At 41.1% G+C, this 27,197-nt stretch overlaps 1 protein-coding gene and 1 pseudogene across 1 annotated transcript; both read right to left on the bottom strand.

Annotated features, from left to right (window-relative positions):
- Positions 1-232: 232 nt before the first annotated feature.
- LOC104432013 lies at positions 233-15,427 on the bottom strand (annotated as a pseudogene).
- A 5,983-nt stretch (positions 15,428-21,410) lies between these two features.
- On the bottom strand, positions 21,411-23,163 carry LOC120291303 (AAA-ATPase At5g57480-like). Its single transcript, XM_039308508.1, has one exon. It carries the CDS (start codon positions 22,851-22,853, stop codon positions 21,672-21,674), a length of 1,182 nt encoding a protein of 393 aa, XP_039164442.1. The 5' UTR covers positions 22,854-23,163; the 3' UTR covers positions 21,411-21,671.
- Between the last annotated feature and the right edge of the window lie 4,034 nt (positions 23,164-27,197).

Genomic DNA, 27,197 nt, shown 5'->3' with positions numbered 1-27,197 from the left:
TTCCAAATCGCAAAACCAAGCACAAGCAGAAAGTGAGATTCATTTGATATGTTGCTTTTGAAAATGGAAAATTCTTGCGCAGGAGCAAAAATCAACCATCTGTTCCCAACAGATCAAATTGCTTTTCCATTTTTCATTTCTAACCCGAAAAGAAGAGAAAAAAAAAAGGGAAAAAAACGAGAGAAAATAAAAGTGAAAAGAAAATGAAAAAGGGACGAACTGATTTTCCCTCTCATATTGCTTTCTTCTCTTCATCATCCTCTTCCACCTTGCATGAATCGTCACCGCAGTCGCTCCCTTCTTTCGGGCTCTCCAGAGTCCTCTCTTTCTCTTTCCTCTTGCTCCTCCTTCCTCCTCCTCCTCCTCCTCCTCCTCCTCCTCCTCCATCGTGTTCAGCTCGTACTTCTCGTTCTCCTCTCTCGCCCTCAACACCTCGAGCAACTCGCTCACGGCTCTCTCCTTGTTCCTCCGGTTCTCGATCAGGACTTCGCTTATGTCTGCCGGTGTCATCTTGGCCTTCTCGACCGCCTCTCGGAGTTTGCTCGACACCACCTCGCTCAGGTCCTCGGCCGTGCTACCCAGGTAGTTATGGAGCAGGATCTTGAGCGCCAGGTACGAGCAGTAGCTCATGTGGATGCGCATGTTTATGCGGCTTTCTCGAGGAATGCGGGGTCGAGCTTCTCGATGTGGTTGGTGGTTAACACGAAGATCCTCTCGCTCCCGCAGCATGACCATAGGCCATGGGTGAAGTTGAACAGCCCGGAGGGGGTGACCATGCTGTTATTCCCGTCCTCGCTGCCGTGGGTTGCCTCAGGCGCGCCGGGGTCGTAGTAGCTACGAGGTGCTGTGGCATAGGGCACCTCCGACCTGTTGGACAGATTGACCGAGCAGTTGGTGCCGGTGATGACGACGATGATGGACTTGGAGCTGGTATTCATGAGGAGCTTCCGGAGCTCGGAGTTGGTGTGCACATGGGGCAGCTCGAGTTGGTAGATGTCATAGCCGAGGAAATTGGCCATGGCGGCGATCATGCTCGATTTCCCCGTACCGGGCGAGCCATAGAGCAGGTGTTAAAGGATCAAGATCTTTATCTTACTCTGCTACTATAAAGTCAGCTGATGATCAATAATGGAAAACTGGTGATGAAGATTGACATGAGTTGATGCAGAAGACACGGATCGCTAGACTAATCAACGGTGAAGAATATATAATGTAGAAGACTTGGATCGCCAAGCTTGCTTTGTTAACAAGTTGTTGTTCTGTTGTAAACAGCTGGCGAAGTTTGTTAGTTCGGTTTTTCTATTACTGGAATATTAGCTTCTCTCCTTTTGTTATATATAGAAAGAGTTAAGCTCGTCTATAGTGAGTATGACAGATAATGAAAACAGAGTAGAAGGGAAGAACAGAGAATTTGTATTGCTTTGTTGCAGTCGATACTTTGTACAAACATCAGATTCTGATACAAAGATATAGTGAACATTTCTTGTACAGTTTTTGATTCTGCTGAGTCCATTCTTCATCATCATCATCTGATTCCATTCTTCATCATCCACATCTTCAATTTCTCATGGTATCGGAGCCGGTTCTACTGCGTTTGATGAAAAGATCCATTCAGCAGTAGGTCTTTACATCAAGACAGAAGATCTGAAGCGCTAGAAACTTTCTGTATCACGGTAATCATATAAGAACTCATAGTATTACTGTTATCTTCTTCTTGAAGCTAAAGGATTGTAACAATGGCGATCAGAACACCAAAGTACTCCTTTCCAATCATGTGAATATCTCGAATTTTGTCACAATCAAACTTGCTGAAGACAAATTCCTATTGTGGCAAGCTCAAATCCAAAGATTCCTGAAAAGTCAAGAGCTCTTTGGTTTTGTTAATGGTGATATCCCTTCACCTCCTCGAATGCTGCAAAGAGAGGATGAAGGTTGTGAATCTGAATTTGTCAATCCAGATTATACTGATTGGGCAAAAACAGATCAGTTGATATCGTCTTGGATCAGTGGGGCTGTTACTGAAAATATTTTGAGCTTAATAATTGGATTAGAAACATCATTTGAAGTATGGCAAACACTTCTAAAATGATTTACACAGAAGTCAATTGCTAGAGAGTTCGAACTGAGAGGAAAACTACAATCGTGCCAAAAGCATGATCAAACCCCCTCTGTTTATCTTAGGGAATATAAGTCCATATGTGATCAGTTGAATGCAATAGGCAAACATGTGGATGAAATAACCAAAATGTTTGGTGTATTGGAAGGTTTAGGCCCTGAATTTGAAAATTTTTGAACCACCATATACTGCTTAAAGCCTCAACCTAATTATGATGAGGTTATTGCCCAATTAGAAAGGTTTGAATCAAGGCTGAAGACCTATTCCAGGAATCAATTCAATCCTAATTTGGCCTATTTTGGGCAAAGACAATCTCAGTTACAGCCTAAAGAAAACACTAATGGAGATTACATCTCTCAAACTTCTAGAGTTATATCTCAAAGAGGAAGTTACAGAGGAGGTTGAAGTTATGGTCATGGTAGAGCTGCTAATAATAGAGGTCGAGGCTTTGGTTATACTGAAAGAAATCAGACTTACAGAACAGATGCCTTAATCCAAGGACAAGGAGATCAACACCTCAGATAGAGAAATACCTTATCTACAACTAATCAAGGGTTTAGACCCTATACCACTTATTCTCAAAGGTACCAAAACACCAAAACTTATCCTTTTGTAAACACAAATAAGAACTTACAGGATGAGAAAGAAACAAGCAGTATTTGACTAGAATGTCAAATATGTAAACGATTTGGACATGATGATCTTCGTTGCTGGTATCGGTTTGACAACTCTTATCAAGCAGAAGACATTCTAGCAGCATTAACAGCAATGCATATTGAAGATTCAACAGGAAGCGAATGGTGTCTTGATACTGGTGCTACAGCCCACATCAGTGCCAATCCTAGTATGCTTCATACCCTTTCTAAATATCAAGGACATGATACTGTTATGATCGACAATGGATCATGTTTACCTGTTACATACAACTGTTATGATCGACAATGGATCATGTTTACCTGTTACATACATTGGCAATACTTGTTTGAATACAAAGGGTAATACATTACCTCTTAATGATGTTCTAATTGTTCCAGACATAAAGAAGAATCTTCTTTCAGTATCTAAGCTTACAGATGACTATCCTTGCTCGTTTATCTTTGATAAAACTTGTGTTTATGTAAAGGACAACAATACCAAAATAATGGTGAAGCTCGGAAGGAAAACTAGAGGGCTTTATCAAGTAAATCCACAAACCACATAAGCTTTTTTTACTCAGAGGCAAAGGACTGTGGATGAAGACATATGGCACCAGAGATTAGCTCACACAAATTCACAGTTAGTGAAACATCTGCAGAAACAGAAGCTGATACATTTCAATTCAACATCTAAGAATGTATGCAGCAGCTGTCAAATAGCAAAAAGTACAGCACTATCTTTTTCTTTGTCGGATTCTACATCAAGTTTTCCATTAGAAAAGGTCCATTGTGACATTTAGGGACCCTCACCAGTATGTTCATTTCAGAAGTTCAAATACGATTTTTGTTGATAGTTTTTCTCGATATAGCTGGTTATATCCTATGAAGTTGAAGTCTGAGTTCTATGATATATTTGTCCAATTTCAGAAGTTAGTTGAAAGGCAATACAATCATCATATTAAAATTTTCCAAAGTGATGAAGGAGGAGAATTCGTAAGTAACAAGTTTCAAAATCATCTGAAAAACTATGGGATAAGACAGCTTATATCCTGTCCACACACATTAGAACAGAATGGGGTCTCATAAAGAAAACATCAACACATAGTTGAATTGGGATTAGCTATGTTGTATCACTCAAAAGTTCCACTAAAATTTTGGGTAGATGCCTTTGTGACAACTAATTACATTGTAAATATTCTCCCCACACCAAAACTGAAGATGGATACACCCTATACCAAAATTCATAATAGACAACCAATGTATGATCATTTAAGGGTGTTTGGTTGTGCTTGCTATCCTTGCTTGAGACCATATGGCAAAACTGTGGATGAAGACATATGGCACCAGAGATTAGCTCACACAAATTCCACAGATAGTCAAACATCTGCAGAAACAGAAGCTGATACATTTCAATTCAACATCTAAGAATGTATGCAGAACTGTCAAATAGCAAAAAGTACAGCACTATCTTTTTCTTTGTCGGATTCTACATCAAGTTTTCCATTAGAAAAGGTCCATTGTGACATTTAGGGACCCTCACCAGTATGTTCATTTCAGAAGTTCAAATACGATTTTTGTTGACAGTTTTTCTCGATGTAGCTGGTTATATCCTATGAAGTTGAAGTTTGAGTTCTATGATATATTTGTCCAATTTCAGAAGTTAGTTGAAAGGCAATACAATCATCAGATTAAGATTTTCCAAAGTAATGGAGGAGGAGAATTCGTAAGTAACAAGTTTCAAAATCATCTGAAAAACTATGGGATAAAACAGCTTATATCCTGTCCACACACACCAGAACAGAATGGGGTCTCAGAAAGAAAACATCGACACATAGTTGAACTGGGATTAGCTATGTTGTATCACTCAAAAGTTCCACTAAAATTTTGGGTAGATGCCTTTGTGACAGCTAATTACATTGTAAATATTCTCCCCACACCAAAACTGAAGATTGTTACACCCTATACCAAAATTCATAATAGACAGCCAAGGTATGATCATTTAAGGGTGTTTCGTTGTGCTTGCTATCCTTTCTTGAGACCATATGCAAGCAAGAAATTTGATCCTCGATCTCTTCCTTGTGTCTTTTTGGGATACAGTGATCTGCACAAAGGATATCGATGTCTTGTACCCACTGATAATCGTGTGTATATCAGTAGACATGTTGTCTTTGATGAAACTTTTTATCCATTCACAAAGAGGTTGGCCAATGAATTTGGACAATATACAACTTTGTATAAACAATGGATTGGAGAAATTCATTTGTTCGAACCTCCAAGCACAGATTCAATAGATAATAGTCTTCTTCATCAGTCAGCCAAAAGTCAGATTCATCCTGATATAGATGATTGTTATAGTCATCACCTATATAGTAGACAGCAACCACATACCACTTCCTCAATATCAATGCAGTATGAAAATACCACAGATGAACAACCGGTCTTTACTTCAATAAATGTTATGCCTATAGGTCTTTCTACTACTCAAGAACAACATACTTCCAGCTCTTTATCTCCACACAATGATCTACCTGCTGACATTAATCCCGATCAAGAACAATACAATGCTATTCTTCCTTCTTCTCAAGGTACTATTCATGATCATCATATGTAGACTCGGCTTAAGTCTAGGATTAGAAAACCAAATCCAAAATATGCTTGTTTAGCTAAGTATCAAGTTCCTATGGAACCAAGGTCTATCAAATCAGCTTTAGCCGATAAAGCTTGGTATAGGGCAATGGAAGAAGAAATGAGTGCACTAAATGAAAATCAAACCTGGAAATTAGTTCCCAGAACTGACCAGATGAATGTAATAGGCTGTAAGTGGGTGTATAAGACCAAACTCGCACCAGATGGGAGCCTTGATAGACTAAAGGCTCGTCTAGTCGCCAAAGGTTTTCACCAAGAGGAAGGACTTGACTTTACCGAGACCTTCAGCCCTGTTGTAAAACATGCAACAATCCGAATAGTGCTGTCTCTAGCTCTCATGAAACAGTGGCCAATACATCAACTTGATGTCAAAAATGCTTTCCTCCATGAAGATTTGAATGAGATTGTATACATGGAACAGCCACCTAGCTTTATACATCCTCATAAATCAAGTTATGTCTGTCTGCTCCAAAAGTCCTTATATGGTCTTCGACAAGCCCCAAGAGCTTGGTTCGATAAATTCAGCAAGTTTTTACTCGAAATTGGCTTCTTCTGTAGCATAGCAGATCCCTCCTTATTTGTTCTTCATGCTGAATCACATACAGTGTTATTACTACTATATGTTGATGATATCATCTTGACTAGTAGCTCATCCCAGCTCTTAACTACCTTAATTCAGAAGCTCAGCCTTCACTTCCATATGAAGGATCTTGGATATCTTCACTATTTTTTGGGCATCGAAGCCAAACGTACTTCACAGAATCTATTTCTATGCCAAACAAAATATGCCACTGACTTGCTGAAATGAGCTCATATGGCTGACTGTAAACCAATCTCAACACCCCTGCCACTTCGATCACTTTCCATGGTTGAGGCTACAAATCAGCTAACAGATCCTGTTGAGTACAGAAGCTTGGTTGGTGGTCTTCAGTACTTAACTATTACTCGACCAGACCTACCTTTTGCCACAAACCTTCTTTGTCAAAAGATGCAACATCCTACAGTGGCAGACTTTCACCAATTAAAAAGAGTTCTTCGATATGTCAAAGGTACTATACATCTTGGGATCTATCTTCATTCTCAAAGTTCAGTAAACCTCTATGGGTTTTCAGATGCTAATTGGGCTGGTTGCACTGTCACACGACGCTCTACAATTGGGTTTTGTACATTCCTTGGATCTAATCTACTTTCTTGGTCAGCCAAGAAACAACCCCTTGTTCCGGATCCTCCACAATGAATATCGTGCACTTGCCTCGACAACTGCTGAACTCACCTGGATAAGCTTTGTATTACGTGATATTGGTATTTCTCTTCCATCAACTACATCTTTATTTTGTGACAACAGATCAACAATTTCTCTTATAGCAAATCCAATACTGCATGCTCGAACTAAGCACATCGAAGTCGACTTCCACTTTGTACGTGAGAAAGTTTCTTCTGGATCTATTCGTGTTCAATATATACCTACTCATCTTCAATTAGCTAATATCTTTACTAAATCTCTCTCATGAATAGCTCATGTTACTCTCTGAACCAAATTGGGAATGGGATCTTTCACCCTCCCCAATTTGAGGGGGGATGTTAAAGGATCAGGATCTTTATCTTACTCTGCTACTATAAAGTAAGCTGATGATCAACAATGGAAAACTGGTGATGAAGACTGACATGAGTTGATGCAGAAGACACGGATCGCCAGACTAATCAACGGTGAAGAATATATAATGTAGAAGACTTGGATCGCCAAGCTTGCCTTGTTAACAAGTTGTTGTTCTGTTGTAAACAGCTGGCAAAGTTTGTTAGTTCGGTTTTTCTATTACTGGAATATTAGTTTCTCTCCTTTTGTTATATATAGAAAGAGTTAAGCTCGTCTATAGTGAGTATGACAAATAATGAAAACAGAGTAGAAGGGAAGAACATAGAATTTGTATTGCTTTGTTGCGATCGATACTTTGTATAAACATCGATTCGATACAAAGATATATTGAACATTTCTTGTACAGTTTTTGATTCTGCTGAGTCCATTCTTCATCATCATCATCTGATTCCATTCTTCATCATCCATGTTGGGAATGACTGATCCCCGAAAAACCGGATTCGACACTAAATCAAACCCCTAAATCAATGCGGAAGACAAGCCCGGGAAAAACAACACGTATCACCGATCCTAAAGTACACAACGGATTCGAGCGTACCTTTTAGCCACAGATTAGACACCGACGCCGTTAGAGGAAGAGAAACTTGATTCTATACGATCTGGTGAAGCAAATTGGCCTACGCGCTTCACTGTTTTCCTTTTTGCTTTGAAGAAAACGAGAGAGAGAGGGAGTGTTCGTTGAGAAAAAAAATGTACCCTCTTTTCTATAAAAAAACAGTGTGTTTTTCTCTCTCTCTCTCCTCCCTTTTATACCTCTCTCCTTCCACGGGCCCTATTCCCATGGGCCGGGCTTTCTGGGCCCAACTTGGGCGGACGGGCCTTAAGCCCAATACTAATAAGGCCTTCATCTCCCACTCGCACATGGTGGGCCGAACATGATTCTCTTTACCTCTTTTCAACATTCATACCGGTGAATAATCCGTGCGACCAACATACTTTGAGAGCTCGTTGCTATACATCTATTAGGAATATATAGCAGCTCACAATAGGCGTCACACTCCGAGTAGACTTAGTATGTAGTACCCTAGATCGATCAATCACATTTATATCTCTCTTGATCTCCTTTAAACAACGATTATATATTATATTCACAATTACAGTTATCACAAAGACAATCATAATTGGTCGACCAGTGAATACAAAAACTACAATGTGATTCTCCAAAATCGATCTTCCTCTTTCCTTCAAACTCTTAATTTCAGTTCAGCTTGCTTTTCTAGAAATGTCCCATTAGATCGAATCAACTCATGACCATTGGCAACATCCTAAGATAGCAAACACTAAATAGAAACCTTGAGAATAAGTAAAAGTCATGAGGGCACTAAAATTGAGGAACTCTTTTCCTCAAGAGTCTCACACGTCATAAAAGTTGAGATCAAACTTTTGCCACTCTTATTGGTCGGCTCATGCATACGTAGTATGAAATACGTATTACGGTATTAACTCCTTTCCCATGGAGCGTATGTCTACACATTTCAATACCGTACAGATAATAGTTCAGACATACCCAATGTCTAACCTGAGTTCATGTATCTACTCTTTTACAAAATTCATCAGAACTCACATCTGGCGTCTTAGACAGATAAAGTAAAATATGTGGGGTATTTTACTTTCAGACATAGTAAGTATTATGTCCTCATCTTAACACTCAATTAAGGCGACATACGTATTTTAAGCTTGAGCTCTCGATTATCACATATATAATAAGCTTAAAAACAATCTCATCTCTATTTATCACATAGTAAATAGAGGCGATTACCCGTGTGAGTGGGCTAATCTTTTATCTATCCGACATACTTCATCAACTTAAAATAATGCACTGAGCATTAAGATGCATAAAGATCAAACAAATATTCATAGGCATTAATAATGAAACAACACTAGTTCATAAATGTGAACAACTCAGGGAAATTACAATCCAGTACATCAGACTCTACGCAATCCTAGAGATTTTACATGACCACAAAACACATCTCTAGGTATTGGCTTTTTCATAGGATCTGCTACCATTCTATGTGTAGATATATACTGTAAGTTCACATCCTTTCGTGCAATCATATCCTTGACAAAGTTATACTTGGTATCTATATGTTTGGTCTTGTAATGATATTTTGATCTTTTTGGAGTCCTTAACCAATAATGGATTCGCAGCTTTCTCAATAACACCTAAATGATCCAAGAATCTCTTAAGCCAAACTCCTTCTTGTACTGCTGCTAATAATGTCACGAACTCAGCTTCCATCGTGGATAAGGCTATGCACATTTGCTTCTTACTACTCCATGATATGGCGCCATTGCTCAGTAAGAAAACAAATCCTGAGGTAGATTTTCTTTCATCTAAATCTCCTCCCCAATCAGCATCTGAATAGCCTTCAAGTCGAAGATCATTTCCTTGGTAATTCAACTTGTAATCAGCAGTTCCCTTCAGATACCTCAGTACTCTCTTAACGGCCTTCAAATGTGCTGGACCTAGATTGGATTGGTATCTACTCACCATTCCAACTGCAAAACATATGTCGGGTCTTGTACACATCATAGCGTACATCAAGCTCCCAACAGCACTAGCATAAGGAACATGTTTCATTTGTTCCTTCTCTTGTGGAGTCCTTGGACACAGTCTATGGCTCAATCATTCACCTTTCGCAATAGGAGTGTCTATGGGTTTACAATCTTGCATACGAAACCGTTCAAGAACTTTGTTTATATAAGTTTCTTGCGAAAGAGACAACGATCTCTTCGAACGATATCTTGAAATCTTAACTCCAAGAATGTATGCAGCCTCACCCATGTCCTTCATCTCAAAGTTGGAAGACAACCAACTCTTGACAGTCTTAACAAACTCCATATTGCTTCCAGCAATTAGTATATCATCAACATATAATGATATGATCACAAATTGATCCTTGGATCTTTTGATATATACACAATGATCCTCATCAATCATCGTAAAATCATATGCCATTATGGCATTATGAAAACGTATATACCATTGTCTTGATGACTGCTTAAGACCATATATCGACCTCAAAAGTCGACATACTTTTTCTTCTTGGCCTTTCACTATGAAACCAGCAGGTTGTTCCATATATATATATATATTTCTTCCTCTAATTCTCCATTGAGGAAATCGGTATTTACATCCATTTGATGTAACTCAAGATCCAGACTAGCCACTATTGCCAGAATAATGCGAATCGATGTAAATCTTACTACAGGAGAAAACGTATATTCATAATCAATTCCTTCATGTTGATTATACCCCTTCGCCACAAGGCGAGCCTTATGCCTTTCTATCGAGCCATCAGCCTTTCGCTTTATTTTGAGAACCCATTTGTTCCCAATAGCTCTGCGTCCTTTTGGCAGATCAACTAGTTCCCAGACTTGGTTTGATTTCATTGACTCCATTTTCTCTTCCATTGCATTAATCCATTTTTCCTTACTAGGACAATTCAGAGCCTTATTAATATTTCTTGGCTCATCCTCATCTTGTGGAGCAACCATAAAAGTTTCCCCTTCAATGTCAAAACGTCGACGGGGAATACTTTGGCGACTTGTTCGCCGTATGGGAAATTGTACACTTTGCACATCATTCCCCATCATGCTCCTACTTGGATTAGGTAATGATGATGTCATCTCATCATGTGGTTGCAATTGATAATGAGTTGAATTCAATTATCACTTCTCATATTACTCCCACTTGGACGAACTCCACTAACATAATTATCCTGATCCAAGGTCTCAAATAGGGAACGATCGTCCCCTATTTCACCCTTCTTAGGAAATTCATCTTTTAGGAATGTGACATCTCGTGATTCAAACTCAGTTATACTCCCACTTTCCTGCTCACCTATGAACACATATCCTTTCGAGTGTTCAGAGCACCTTATGAAAATACTCTTCTTTCTTCTGGGACCCAATTTCCCAAATTTGTGAGAAGACTCATGTGTATAGGCAGCACAACCCCATGGCTTAAGAAAACTTAAGTCCGGTTTTCTACATGTCCATAACTCATATGGAGTGGAAGTAACTGATTTGGAAGGCACACGGTTAAGTATATAGGCAGCGATTAACAACGCATCACTCCAAAAGGTAATAGGTAAGTTAGCATGCGCCATCATGGACCTAACCATTTCCAAGTATGGTTTTGTTTCTTCTCTCGCAACACCATTTTGTTGAGGAGTATATGGAATAGACAATTGTCTTTCTATTCCTTTTTCATCAAATAATTTTCTGAACTCATCAGATAAATATTCTTGACCTCGATCGGATCTCAATGCTTTTATTTTCTTGTCTAATTAATTCTCTACTAGGTTCATAAACCTTTTAAAACAACTTATTGCTTCAGATTTATGAGAAATCAAATAGACATATCTGACTCGAGTATAATCATCAATAAAAAGTGATGAAATAAACAGCCCCATGCCTTCTTTTCACATTCGTTAGACCACATACATCAGAATAGGTTAAATGCAGAGGAAATTCAGCTCTTTTTCATTTTCCAAATGGTTTCCTTGTCGTTTTCCCTTCTAGGCAATGCTTACATATGGACAAATCGACTTTTTCAATATTGCCCAACAAGCCCTCTTTGGCTAGTCTATTCATACGCTGTTGGCCAATGTGACCAAGTCTAGCATGCCACACATTCACATCATTATCATATTTATTGGGAGACATGAGAAGAGAATAACAAACATTAGCATTAACATAATCAATATCTAATACAATAAAACCATCCAGAAAATAACAACAACCATAGTAATTTGTATCCAAAAACAAATTCACACCTCTACTATAGAAGTTCATATTAAAACCTAATTTAACCAACACTAATACAAACACTAAATTCCGACGAATCTCCGGAGCATATAATACATCATGAAGGAACAAAGTGCGTCCACCACGCATATTCAGTTGGCATGTGCCAATTCCTTTCACTTCAGCTCTGGAGTTGTTTCCCACATAGATCCACTTAGTTCAAGTTGGTACTCGTCGGAATTCCATGAAGGATCCTCTATCCTTCGCTACATGGTCCGCCGCTCCTGAATCCACAGTCCACAAAGGATTAGACTCAGTTAAGAACACAAAACTCGACACAAAAGCAAAGTTCTGAAAAGTACAAGGGGTGCATACCTTCTTTGGCTCACGATAGTCGCGAGTATAGTGACCCTTCTTGTCACAGTTGTAGCATTTCACCATTGCAAGCTTTTTCATGCGATGACGCTTCCCTCTTTCATGTTGGTTAAACTTGGGTTTCTATCCCTGAAGGACCTGCTTCTTCCTTGCCTTTCCCCTTATCAAACTAGTTAGGGCGCTTGCGCTTGGAGCTCGAAGCTCCATTTGAGCTAGAACTTGCACAATAGAGTTCAGCATCCGGCTTAGCCGCCAACAGGCGGTCCTCTTCCAGCTCAAGATGATGCATTGCATCCTCAAAGTTTTTGATATTTTCATTATGAGTCAGGTGCACATTTATATGCTCCAAACTCTGAGGCAAGGAACGAATCACTGCTTGCACTTGCTGCTCATCTGTGAGGACATGGCCAGCATCTTTAAGCTTAGTTATCATGTTTGACATCTTTTTAAGATGTTGCTTTACGGTCTGACCATGAGGCTTCTTATAAGAGTCAAACCTGATAGTGAGCTGCCTCAGTCTAGTCATCGAAGTATGACCAAATCTAGCTGCCAATGCCTCCCACATTTCCTTGGCATTGTCAAAACGCCGAAACTCTCGCATGACGTCATTTTCCATGCTGCTCAGCAACGTGATGCGAGCTAGAGAGTTCTTTCTTTTCCACACAGAAAAAGCTTCTTTGTCTCTTTTGTGTCTTTGTGCGGTGATTCCCTCTTCGAGTTCTACCATGGTCGAGTTAAGAGCCTCAAGTGCTTCTTGCTCTTCCAAAGACATACTGGATTTTCATTTGCCAAATTTCATAGTTGTCACCATTGAGCTTTTCACCTTTGTTCAGCTCGGCAACTATGCTCTTTGTGGCTAAAGCCATTGATCCGAACAAATCGACAAATATGCACGAATTATTAATGCCTATCATTTATGCATCCCTATTTACATAGACCCATCATATTAATGAATAATTTCAAGTAAGGCTTGAGAATCAAAAGGTCACTATGTTTTCAATCATCCTCCAAAATCCTAACTTAAAACTATCATCAATATAATTGTCTTATGCAAAATCAATTCTATGAAGCTACAAAAACTTCTAAAACTACCAACAGCTAATTACCCACAAAGAACCAGCAATAACAGAAAGTAATATATAATAGACATCCAATAAAACAATAATGCTTTCAATTAACACAATTAGGTAGTAATCATTACATAATATGTCCACAAATCACACTTAACATATATCAGCCAATACAACTAACACCAAGTCGACACGAACTGGGAAAGATCCTATTTTATTCAATTTCTTGATTTTTCCCTTGAAACAATATAGTAATATTCATTTACAAAATCCATCACAATTTTCTTATAGGAATCAGCTCCGTTGACATCTCATATGCGATTCAACACATCTTGTCATTCAGGTGGAAGAGTCTTTATGAAAAATCACACCATCTCTGACTGTGACATAGGACGACCATTCCATATGACCTGTTGAATTTTCCCATTGACTTCAAGGACATGATCAATTAAGTCACCTATCTCCCATCGATGATTAGTCAGCTCAGCTATCAACTTAGACAGCCTATCCTTTTGTTCATCGGTAACTGCGCGAATAGGTGTGCGCAACCTCAGGGGAGGCATTGTTCCTGCAACAAATGCAAAACAAATAAGGGATCACATTATAATCCACATAGACTTAATTGAAAAAGAAACACATTATTTTCCCTTCTTTTTTTTTTTGGGTCAACGGTCAACGATCGTCGGACGTCGGATTGGTCGGATCGGACAGACCGGTCGGGCCGGACATACTGGTCGGACCGGTCAGGCCGGTTCGAGCGAACTGACGGCACGTGCCGCACGCGTGTGCGGGCTGACGTCACGCAGACGTCAGCCGACACGAGTGGCGCGCGTGCTGGCGTCCTCGGGTCGGGTCGGGTCGGGTCACCGGCCGGTGACCGCCCGGCGAAATGTCGTAGTGCTGACGTCACCCTAGCGGTTACTGATCGTTGGGTGACGTCATGCTGACGTCAGCACGCGTCGTCCGCAGACCGGCGCGTGCCGGTTTGCCGGTCGGCGGCTCGCATGCGCTGGGTGAGCCAACGCTTCCGGGCACGTCGCGCCCATGCGCAACGGCTTCCAGCCGCGCGTGTGGGCGCGTGCGGCGTCGCTCGGCGGCACATGATGTATCGCCAGACTCCTCTCGACGTCGCCTTTCTCCCCATGTGTTCAGAAAACGATTTCGACTTACGAAAACTCAGAAAAATGGCCGAACAACGCTCGGGTGTCGGGATTACTCACCCCGATTCGTACAGCCGAATTGTTTTTGCGAAAAATCAATCAAAAACGTCAAACAAGTCGGGAAAATGTGAACTAGGGCTTTGATACCAATGTTGGGAATGACTGATCCCCGAAAAACCATATTTGACACTAAATCGAACCCTTAAATCAATGCGGAAGACAAGCCCGGGAAAAACAACACGTATCACTGATCCTAAAGCACACCACGGATTCAAGCGTAACTTTTAGTCACAGATTAGACACCGACGCCGTTAGAGGAAGAGAAACTTGATTCTGTTCGATCCGGTGAAGCAAATTGGCCTACGCACTTCACTGTTTCCTTTTTGCTTTGAAGAAAACGAGAGAGAGAGGGAGTGTTCGTTGAGAAAAAAAAAAAAACGTACGCTTTTTTCTAAAACAAAACGGTGTGTTTTTCTCTCTCTCTCCTCCCTTTTATACCTCTCTCCTTCCACGGGCCCTATTCCCGTGGGCTGTGCTTTATGGGCCCAACTTGGGCGGACGGGCCTTAAGCCCAATACTAATAAGGCCTTCAATCCACATCTTCGATTTCTCAGCAGGTACACCTGATTCCAGGCCCGGCCCGCCCGCTAGTAGAAGGCCTGCCCAGCCGCGAAGTAGCGGAGGTCTTCCACGATGTCCCTCTTCCTCTCCGGGTCCATGGCCAGCGTGTCGAAGGTGCTCGGGTGCTTGAACGGCTCGGATTCCCACGGGTGGCCTCGGGAGTCGAGCAACCCACGGCGCGAATGAATATAAAGGAGGCGTTCTCGGTTCTTGCGGAGGATCTCGTTGGCCTTATTTATGATGTAGTCCAGGTAGGAGGAGCAGTAGTTGAGGGCCTGGTTCAGGAAGTGGAGGGAGGTGACCCGGAGCTCCGGCGGGAACACCACCTGGAGGAGGGTCTGGCAGAAGGCCAGGACGCCCAGGAGGGAGGCCAGGGATGTCCCGAACTCCTTCATTTCTGTGCGATCTGTGCGCCTCTGCGCGAATCAAAGTTAGAGACTGCTTTTGGGTCTTGGGGATGGGATGATGAGAGGGTTGTTTTGTGGGGTACGAGGGAAAGGACGATCTTTACATCTCTGCTACTCCGCCTTGTTATCACATTCATGTACGAAGGGTCGATCCCATCTAGAAGGACGCGGGCACGGAAATTTATCAACTGTTGTTCTGGGAAGACGTTGGGGGAGGGACAGAAGGGCGATTGAAGAAAAGAGGCCATGCCGGTCCCCTTCAAAGCCAGCAGCAGACCACCACGTGTTCGATTTTAAAGAGAAGAGATTCCATTTGGACTCCACAAGTGGAAGGGGGAAGGTGCGTTTCTCTTTCCTTTGTCCCATTTTTACTTTTCTTCGTGGAAGTGCCCAAGAAGCAAGGACACGGCCGCTCAATTCCACGGCACGGCCACAATAATTGTATAAATTCCGGACTAAAGGAAACCAACCCATGATCCGAACATAACTAATTCGATGTGGTCCTTGAAGTTTCGATTTTTTGCCACATGTCTTGTGTAACATTTGTTTTCACGCGTCGGTCTTGTAAGCAGAAATTCAAAAGTGCATCAAAGTGGCCGATTCATGTCAATTTAAGACGTCGTGGGAAAACGGTCCACTTAGGAACGACCCCCTTGACCCCCGTCCCCCTCTCAATTCGGAAGTCAAAAGTGGGGTGGAGTGGGTGCTGGTGAGATGGGAGTCGTCGCCATTGGTCTATCATGCACTGTTCTTCCACCAATTTCTTCCCCCTCTCAAAAAAGGAACCTCTCGGTCTTGGTCTTGGGGATGGGGGCGATTGGCTCTGGCTTAATATAATATTTCCATTACAAGGGAAGGACGCTGATGATGAAGAAAACAACAAGGGGAAAGGGTTTTGGACTTTTGAATATTAAGAGAGAGAGAGAAAGAGAGAGGGGGAGAGGGGGGATGGGTGTTAAATTAGGCTTCTTGAGAACACCCATCACCAAATCCTCATTAGGAAGGGGATGCACCGACACCCATTTGGCAGGTAAGCTTTGCTGTTTGATAGGGTGCAAAGCCCTGGCTGTGCACATCACAGTAAAAGGGTAATAAATATTGAGAAAACTCTGTAACTTCTTCAATTCGGTTGCCAAATTAGGGTTCTTGAGAGCACCCATCACCCAAATCCTCATTAGGGAGGGATGCAATGGCATGTAACTTTGTTGTTTTCACACAGTCATGGGGTGAGGACAGGTCAAATTATTCTTTCGCCTTTTATTAGAGAATATCTTGTGCTCACTGCAATGAGCAGCATATGCCAATTTGGGTGCGAGGGAAAAGGAGTTGCATATGTTAAAAAAGGGGTCGGAGAGCGGCGCGGCCCCCCCACGCTAGCATGTCATATACAATCTTTTCTACAACCATTGGTCTGGTCGACATTGGATGCTCGAGATTTCGTTCTCTTGTATGCTTTAACAACGCTCCTGCACCCTGCCCTTTCTCAGCTTTTCTCTGCCCCTAGAGGGACCAGATCTCAAGAACCCCCCCCAAAAACAATCAATCCATCTCCATTGATAATGTCGTTTCCTCCTTGGATTTACTGTGGATTTATTTCAACTTTATAAATGGGTTCTAGGTGTAATACAAATGTTGAAAGTCAGTTTTTTGGGGAAATGTAAATTGCGTTTAGTAAAAACTCTTTGCAAAAGGACTTTGGGTTTAAATAGTGTTTGGCAAAAAAACTCTTGCAATGAACTTTGACTGTATCTTTTATATATATTTTTAGTAAAAAGAATTTATATATTCAATAGAGTTGATGAAGGGCTATAGCCACAAATGAGTCAAATTTGGCGCCAGTGGCTTTCAGTTCCAATAGCCGTCGATTAAGATTGCCTAACGTTAAGTAACCTCAGGCGGTCCTCAATGAGGGTTGCGAGACCTAGATGAGGGCCGCTCAAGGATGTGGGACCTCTAGTGGAGGTCGCTTGGGCTGTGCGACCCTTATTGTCCTTTCACTAGACTAGTCGCTCTTGAATGAAGAAGATGAACAGTTATAAAAAATGGGCAAAATCGGAAAACTAAACAATTAATGAGGGCAGTTTTGGAAGAAAAAAATATTTTAATCCTAATTTCAACATTCTACAAATGTTGAGTGGGAGTAACATTAGTTTTTAGCATGCATTTGTGGAAGCTAGTTTAAAATACTTGTCAAATGCTCCAATATTTCTTGATGGCCCTTTGTGAAAATTGAACTCCTTAATGCCCTATTTTCTTAACTGGGATTTAATCTGGTAATTTATTATTAATAATATTTTAACTTTTTTGGGTTACAGGTCTCCCTCTCCATCTCTCAGATCATTTAATTACTGCTTTAATTAATTAATAATTTCCCTCTTGCTATTTTAATTAGCTTTAATTAATTAATAAGCCCTTGCTATTTTAAGCTCAAAAACGGTGTTCTTTTTTATTTATAGAAAGAAAGGGTGGTTAGGTATTCTAATGCTGATTATTTAACTACCGTGCTCATTTTCAGGTTGCTGCATTCCCCACTCGTACCCACCTTGCGTGACGTTCAGTTTCCACAAGTGATTTCTTTCCCTATTTCTACCGAAAAAAACATGCCGAATTACTTCGATTTCTTAGCCACTTTACTGGTCATAATTCATATTTATGGAATGACTTATTTCCACCTTTAGATTTTATTTTACTCTCGGCATTTATAATTGGACTTTCATTTAATTTCAAATGTCGCGACATTAAAATATATAGGGCATTGACAAGCAACGTGATTACATTAGTTAAGAGCCAACTTTTTCGGCTTTCCTTGCCAAAATATAAAATGTAATTCAACTTTTTCGGCTTCCTTGGCTCTTTTTGCTTTGTTATCAAGATATTTTGCCCTTTCCCCCCTTCGATGGCCTTTTTGGCTTGGCTTAAATGTGCACGTAATTAGCTTGGCTTCACATCAAAAGAGTTAAAGGCCACATGTAATACACAAGTGCAGCCACATGGCTAAAGGAAAGAGCTCAGAAACGTAATTTTGTTTCCTTCTTGTGGCCCTTAGATGTCATATGGATCAATGATGTCCATTAATGCAAAAGTGCGGAATGACAATAATATGATATTTCATACAATCATGGAAAGCTATTCTATCGATCTTTTTATTATATATATGTATAGATAAGTTGAAAGTGCTTCTAAATATATTGTAATAAATATTCCAAATAAGGGCTTGAAATACTATTTTCTTAAATAAGAGTTTAAAGTGGATTTTATTTTAAATAAGGGCCCGGAGCATTATCATTTTCTCAAATAAGACTCTGAAATGGATTTTATTTCAAATAAAGATTTGAGGTGACTATGTTTATTTTAAATAAGGACCTGACTTTTTGGCTGATAAAGGGTATTTTATTCATTTACTTTCTTTTCGAATTTTTTCCTTTTTTTTTTCTTTCTTTTTTCCCCCTTTTTCTAGTTTTGCTTTGGGATTGACGAGGGCTTGGCGACCCTCACCTTGGGGGAGGCCATCTAGTGAGGGTTGGCTTCGCCTAGGGCCAACGAGGGCCGGCCAGCCCTTACCAATGGTCGGCCGAGGCTCGTAGAGCCCTCAACCCTCGTCGGTGACCACTAGCCCTTGCTAAAAAAAAAAAGTGAAAAAAAAGGAAAGAAAAGAAAATAATCAAAATAATTTAAGGCTAAAATTGTAATTGGACGATAACGCCTCTAACTAATTAGAATATTTAGCCAGCTAACGACCGGTAAGGTTAGACCCTTATTCGAAAAAACAGTGATTACTTTAGACCCTTATTTGAAACAACCATGGCCCTTTTAGGCTTTTATTTGGAATTTTCCCTATATTTTATAATAACAATAGATATATTGGAGTAATGTCACAAGTTTTCGATAGTCCTTAGGATGGGTAAGACGTTGTTTGAAACAACGTTGAACCAAACCAAGTCACAATGATACAAACTACAATAAGGACCACGTTAGTGACCTTTTCTGCAAACGGCCGTTTCGCTTTTGATCAAATTATATTTAACATCAAAAGACCTTTCCTTTTCATTCAATAAATCGTCCATGCATGATTGACCTTCTGATATGCACTTCCTTCATATTATACTATTATCCTTTGCTATTTTCTATTCAAGTCCTGACCAACACGATTGACCTTCTGATATGCGCTTCCTTCATATCATACTATTATCCTTTGCTATTTTCTTTTTAAGCCCTGACCACCGTTGTGGCTAGGTTCTGGTCGTGTAACCATTTTAGACTTGATCGGAGAATCGGTTCTTTTGGCCATTCTTTCTTCCGCATAAAGATTGGTGATAAGCTTTATGAGTATTGCTAGCTTATCTCCTCACACAGCTAATGATTAGCCATCCTTAGCTTTCTTCATTTGGCCTCATCATGACTTCTCTTCTGCATGTGTTTCACCAAATATAACTTATTTACTAAGTTGACTCCTGGTAAAAGTTACTTGAAGCTAAGAATTAACTAATTGTTTTAGGATGTCTGCCCTTCTTTAGTTTTCATCCCTTCATCTCTAAAATTTAACCAGATGGTGCATTTTAGGCATCTTTGGTGAATGGGGTGTACGACGCATGGCTATGTTAAGTTAGGAGAGAAAGTAGGCAGGCGTTTGATCCAAAACTAGGACCTCAACATAGTGGACGCCATATCCTTCAGGCAACTTATATATACTAAGATGGGCAATTGGGATGATATCTTGCAACTGTGAAAACTATGAAGGAAAATAAAGTAGTCATAGTTTCTACTTGGAGTTTCATTTAGATTGATGGGATTGTCCATAAATTTGTTGCCAATGATCCTGCCACGCGCTCCCAGACGCGATGGACATTGTTTATGGAATCGTGAAGGAACGGCAGAGCAAGAAGGAGGAGGATGGTGGCGCTGGAGGAGGGGAGGCAGCTGTGGATGATGATGTTAGGAGTTCTGGTTGGGTTCGCTTCGACAAAAGGGAAGCTGGAGCCGACACTATACGGGAGCAGCATAAGGGGTGTGACTTCCAGGACTGTCTTACCTATTTTCTATATAGAATGGTCTCCTTGAATTTCATTTTGTGATACTTGGTTTCTATCCTGCTAGAGACTCGGATAGTTAGAGAAAGCTGTAAAAGTTGGGTTTGTTCGAGCTACTTCTTTTGTGCTATATATTTGGATGGAATAATGAGAAATGATTCAAATGAAAAAAAAAAGGACAAAAAAAGAATTAGTGGAAGTACACACCCTTTGTTATTGAACATCTGTCTACGACAGAAGCAAGGGCAACAATATCGAGCTCTAGAAATTATGGCACAAACGCATTTTATGACATTATTTTTTCAATCGATCATTTAAGTATCATAACTTAAAAAAAAGTTCACTTGAGTGATATATGCTATTTTTTTTTTCCAAAAAATTGGACATGGCATCAAAATAATTGATCATTGTAGTTAAAATATTGTAAAATTGTAGTATTCAAATCATCAATTTGAATTATGGGTATTGATTGGTCAATTTGAATGGGGAATTTTTTCTTAGCCAACCGAACTTGCTACTTTGTTGAATTTGGTTTATTTAATTAGAAAGCCGAATAAATTGGGAAACCCCAAAACTAATGAGAAAAATCATAGAATGTCAAACTTGTGCTTTTTATTAATGAATTGCTTACTTACTACTCAGTTATTTTCATACAACTGAGAATAATAATAATCACATCGAATCGTACCAAATTATACTGAGCTTGGTTAGGTAGTAATTGAAAAAAAAAAAAGGAAAAAAGGGAGACTACACTAAACAAAACCATGATTACTTGTCTGACGAATAGAGATTATAGTTCTTTTTTTTCTTTTTTTGTTGCTGCATTAGATTTGGGTTACGATAGATTGATGCTCCCAACGATTCTTGAGCATAGAATGGAACCGTAATCGGATTAATTGGCGAAAACTCGCTCTAGACGCATAGAATGAGGGGAGCACTTACAGTTTCAATACAGCCCAAACCTATAACATAATCCTCCAAATCGCAAAACCAAGCACAAGCAGAAAGTGAAATTCATTTGATATGTTGCTTTGGAAAATGGTAAATTCTTGCACAGGAGCAAAAATCAACCATCTGTTCCCAACAGATCAAATTTGCTTTTCCATTTTTCATTTCTAACCCATAAAGAAGAGAAAATAAAGGGGGGAAAAGAGAGAAGATAAAAGTGAAAAGAAAATGAAAAAGGGACGAACTGATTTTCCCTCTCATATTGCTTTCTTCTCTTCATCATCCTCTTCCACCTTGCAGGAATCGTCACCGCAGTCGCTCCCTTCTTTCGGGCTCTCCAGAGTCCTCTTCTCTCTTTCCTCTTGCTCCTCTTTCTCCTCCTCCTCCTCCATCGTGTTCAGCTCGTACTTCTCGTTCTCCGCTCTCGCCCTCAACACCTCGAGCAACTCGCTCACGGCTCTCTCCTTGTTCCTCCGGTTCTCGATCAGGACTTCGCTTATGTCCGCCGGCGTCATCTTGGCCTTCTCGACCGCCTCTCGGAGTTCGCTCGACACCACCTCGCTCAGGTCCTCGGCCGCGCTACCCAGGTAGTTATGGAGCAGGATCTTGAGCGCCGGGTACGAGCAGTAGCTCATGTGGATGCGCATGTTTATGCGGCTTCTCTCGAGGAATGCGGGGTCGAGCTTCTCGATGTGGTTGGTGGTTAACACGAAGATCCTCTCGCTCCCGCAGCATGACCATAGACCATGGGTGAAGTTGAACAGCCCGGAGGGGGTGACCATGCTGTTATTCCCGTCCTCGCTGCCGCGGGTTGCCTCAGGCGCGCCGGGGTCGTAGTAGCTACGAGGTGGTGTGGCATAGGGCGCCTCCGACCTGTTGGACAGATTGACCGAGCAGTCGGTGCCGGTGATGACGACGACGATGGACTTGGAGCTGGTATTCATGAGGAGCTTCCGGAGCTCGGAGTTGGTGTGCACATGGGGCAGCTCGAGTTGGTAGATGTCGTAGCCGAGGAAATTGGCCATGGCGGCGATCATGCTCGATTTCCCCGTCCCGGGCGAGCCATAGAGCAGGTACACCCGATTCCAGGCCCGGCCCGCCCGCTGGTAGAAGGCCTGCCCGGCCGCGAAGTAGCGGAGGTCCTCCACGATGTCCCTCTTCCTCTCCGGGTCCATGGCCAACGTGTCGAAGGTGCTCGGGTGCTTGAACGGCTCGGATTCCCACGGGTGGCCCCGGGAATAGAGCAACCCGCGGCGCGAGTGAATATAAAGGAGGCGTTCTCGGTTCTTGTGGCGGATCTCGTTGGCCTTATTTATGATGTAGTTCAGGAAGTGGAGGGAGGCAACCCGGAGCTCCGGCGGGAACATCACCTGGAGTAGGGTCTGGCAGAAGGCCAGGACGCCCAGGAGGGAGGCCAGGGATGTCCAGAACTCCTTCATTTCTGTGCGATCTGTGCGCCTCTGCGCGAATCAATGTTAGAGACTGGTTTTGGGTCTTGGGGATGGGATGATGAGAGGTTGGTTTTGGGGGGCACGAGGAAAAGGACGATCTTAACATCTCTGCTACTCCGCCTTGTTGGCACGATCGTGTACGAAGGGTCGATCCCATCTAGAAGCACGCGGGCACGGAAATTTATTAACTGTTGTACTGGGAAGACGTCGGGGGATTGAGAGAAGGGCGATTGCAGAAAAGAGGCCATGCCGGTCCCCTTCAAAGCCAGCAGCAGACCACCACGTGTTCGATTTTAATGAGAAGAGATTCCATTTGGACTCCACGGAAGGGGGAAGGTGCGTTTCTCTTTCCTTTGTCCCATTTTTACTTTTCTTCGTGGAAGTGCCCAAGAACAGGGCCGCGCAATTACACGGCGCGGCCACAATAATTGTATAAAATCCGGACTAAAGGAAAGCAACCCATGATCCGAACATAACTAATTCGACGTGGTCCTTGAAGTTTCAATTTTTCGCCACACGTTTTGTGTAACATTTGTTTTCACGCGTCGATCTTGTACTCAGAAATTCATAAATGCATCAAAGTAAACCTAAATCCCATTCATGTCAATTTCGTAAGACGTCATGGGAAAACTGTCCACTATGGAACGACCCCCTTGACCCCCGTCCCCCTCTCTCAATTCAGAAGTCAAAAGTGGGGTGGAGTGGGTGCTGCTGAGATGGGAGTCGTCGCCATTGGTCTATCATGCACTGTTCTTCCACCAATTTCTCCCTCTCAAAAAAGGAACCTCTCGGTCTTGGTCTTGGGGATGAGGGCGATTGGCTCTGGCTTAAAATAATATTCCCGTTACAAAGGAAGGACGCTGATGATGAAGAAAACAACAAGGGAAAAGGGTTTTGGACTTTTGAATATTAAGAGAGAGAGAGAGAGAGAGAGAGAGAGGATGGGTGTTAAATTAGGGTTCTTGAGAACACCCATCACCAAATCCTTATTGCAGGGACACCCATTTGGCAGGTAAGCTTTGCTGTTTGATAGGGTGCGCCTTGGCTGTGCACATCACAGTAAAAGAGTAATAAATATTGAGAAAACTGTGTAACTTCTTCAATTCGGTTGCCAAATTAGGGTTCTTGAGAGCACCCATCACCCTAATCCTCATTAGGGAGGGGATGCAATGGCATGTAACTTTGTTGTTTTCACGCAGTCATGCGGTGAGCACAGGTCAAATTATTCTTTCGCTTTTTATTAGAGAATATCTTGTGCCCACTGCAATGAGCAGCATATGTCAATTTGAGTGCCAGGGAAAAGGAGTTGCATATGTTTAAAAAGGGGTCGGAGAGCGGCGTCCCCCCTCCCGCCTTTTCAGCTAGCATGTCATATACAACCTTTTCTACAACCATTTTACTGGTCGTCATTGAATGATCGAGATTTCGTTCTCTTGTATGCTTTAACAACACTCCCGCGCCCTGCCCTTTCTCAGCTTTTCTCTGCCCCTAGAGGAACCAGATCTCAAGCGGCCCCCCAACAATTAATCCATCTCCATTGATAATGGCGTTTCCTCCTTGGATTTACAGTGGATTTATTTCAACTTTATAAATGGGTTCAAGGTGTAATACAAATTTTTTTTTTTTTTTTGGAGACAGGAGGAACCGGCTTGCAGCCGACAGCCGCGCCGTAAACCCCTTGGTGACGCTAGCGCACGACCAACCACTACGGCGTCACGCTTAATACCACTAGTGACCACGCTGGGATTTGAACTCATCCCCTTCGTGAGGGGAATGGAAGCCCAAGCCAATGCGGCCACCACATGGGGTGGTGTGTAATACAAATGTTGAAAGTCAATTCTTTAGGGAAATGTAAATTGCATTTAGTAAAAATTCTTTGCAAAAGGACTTTGGGTTTAAATAGTGTTTGGCAAAAAAACTCTGCAATGAACTTTGACTATATTATATTTATATGTTTTTAGTAAAAAAGAATTTATATATTCACTAGAGTTGATGAAGGGCTACGGCCGTCAATGAGTCAAATTTGGCGCCAGTGGTTGTCAGTTCCAGTGGTTGTCGATTGAGATTGCTTGACGTTAAGTAACCTCTGGTGGTCCTCGGTGAGCGTCATGTGACCTAGGCGAGGGCTGCTCAAGGATGTGGGACCTCTAGCGGAGGTCGTTTGGGTTGTGCGACCCTTATCGTCCTTTCACTAGACTAGTCGCTCTTGGATGAAGAAGATGAATAGTTATAAGAAAGGGGCAAAATTTGGAAAACTAAACAATTAATGAGGGCAGTTTTGGAAGAAAAAAGTGATGTCACAAGTTTTTGATAGTCCTTAGGATGAGTAAGATGTTGTTTGAATGTTGAGCCAAACCAAGTCACATTGATACAAACTACAATAAGGACCATGTTAATGACCTTTTCATCAAACGACCGTTTCCCTTTTGATCAAATCATATCTTACATCAAAAGACCTTTCCTTTTCATTCATAAATCTTCCATGCATGATTGACCTTTTGATGTGCGCTTCCTTCATATTATACTATTATCCATTGCTATTTTCTATTCAAACCCTGACCAACACGATTGACCTTCTGATGTGCGCTTCCTTCATATTATACTATTGTCCATTGCTATTTTCTATTCAAGCCCTGACCAACGCTGTGGCTAGGTTCTGGTCGTGTAACCATTTTAGACTTGATCGGAGAATAGGTTCTTTTGGCCATTCTTTCTTCCGTATAGAGATTGGTGACAAGCTTTATGAGTATTGCTAGCTTATCTCCTCACACAACTAATGATTAGCCATCCTTAGCTTTCTTCATTTGGCTTCATCATGACTTCTCTTCTGCATGTGTTTCACCAAATATAACTTATTTACTAAGTTGACTCCTGGTAAAAGTTACTTGAAGATAAGAATTAACTAATTGTTCTACGATGTCTGGCCTTCTTTAGTCTTCATCCCTTCATCTCTAAAATTTTACCAGATGGTGCATTTTAGGCATCTTTGGTGAATGGGGTGTAGGATGCATGGCTATGTTAAGTTAGGAGAGAAAGTAGGCAGTCATTTGATCCAAAACTAGAACCTCAACATAGTGGACGCTATATCCTTCAGGCAACATATATATGCTAAGATGGGCAATTGGGATGAAATCTTGCAACTGTGAAATCTATGAAGGAAAATAAAGTAGTCATAGTTTCTACTTGGAGTTTCGTTTAGATTGATGGGATTGTCCATAAATTTGTTGCCAATGATCCTGCCACGCGCTCCCAGACGCGATGGACATTGTTGATGGAATCGTGATGGAACGGCAGAGAAAGAAGGAGGAGGATGGTGGCGCTGGAGGAGGGGAGGCAGCTGTGGATGATGATGTTAAGATGATGAAGTTAGGAGTTCTGGTTGGGTTCGCTTCGACAAAAGGGAAGCTGGAGCCGACACTATACGGGAGCAGCATTAGGGGCGTGACTTCCAGGACTGTCTTACCTATTTTCTATATCGAATGGTCTCCTTCAATTTCATTTTGTGATACTTTGTTTCTATTCTGCTAGAGACTCGGATAGCTAGAGAAAGCTATAAAGGTTGGGTTTGTTCGAGCTACTTCTTTTGTGCTATATATTTGGATGGAATAATGAGAAATGATTCAAATGAAAAAAAAAAGGACAAAAAAAGAATTAGTGGAAGTACACGCCCTTTGTTATTGGACATCCGTCTATGACAAAAGCAAGGGCAATGATATTGAGCTCTAGAAATTTATGGTACAAAGTATACGCATTTTGTAACATTATTTTTTCAATCGATTATTTATGTGTTATAACTTTAAAAAAGTTCACTTGAGTGATATCTGCTACTTTTTTACCAAAAAATCGGACATGGCATCAAAATAATTGATGCTTGTAGTTAAAATATTGTAAAATTATAGTATTCAAATCATCAATTTGAATTATGGGTATTGATTGGTCAATTTGAATGGGGAATTACAAATAAAAAACCTAATCGCTAGTGAATAGTTTTTTCTTAGCCAACCGAACTTGCTACTTTGTTGAATTTGGTTTCTTTAATTAGAAAGCCGAATAAATTGGGAAACCCCAAAACTAATGAGAAAAATCATAGAATGTCAAAATTGTTCTTTTTATTAATGAATTGCTTACTACTCAGTTATTTTCATACATCTGAGAATAATAATAATCACATCCAATCGTACCAAATTATACTGGGCTTGGTTCAATAGTAATTGAAAAAAAAAAAAAAAGAGAGAGAGAGAGACTACACTAAACAAAACCATGATTACTTGTCTAACGAATAGAGATTATAGTTCCTTTTTTTCTTTTTTTGTTGCTGCTTTAGATTTGGGT

Source organism: Eucalyptus grandis, chromosome 3, assembly GCF_016545825.1.
Source record: "Eucalyptus grandis isolate ANBG69807.140 chromosome 3, ASM1654582v1, whole genome shotgun sequence".
Classification (NCBI taxonomy): domain Eukaryota; kingdom Viridiplantae; phylum Streptophyta; class Magnoliopsida; order Myrtales; family Myrtaceae; genus Eucalyptus; species Eucalyptus grandis.
The sequence above is the reverse complement of the archived record's forward strand: the minus strand, read 5'-3'. Positions and strand labels throughout refer to the sequence as shown.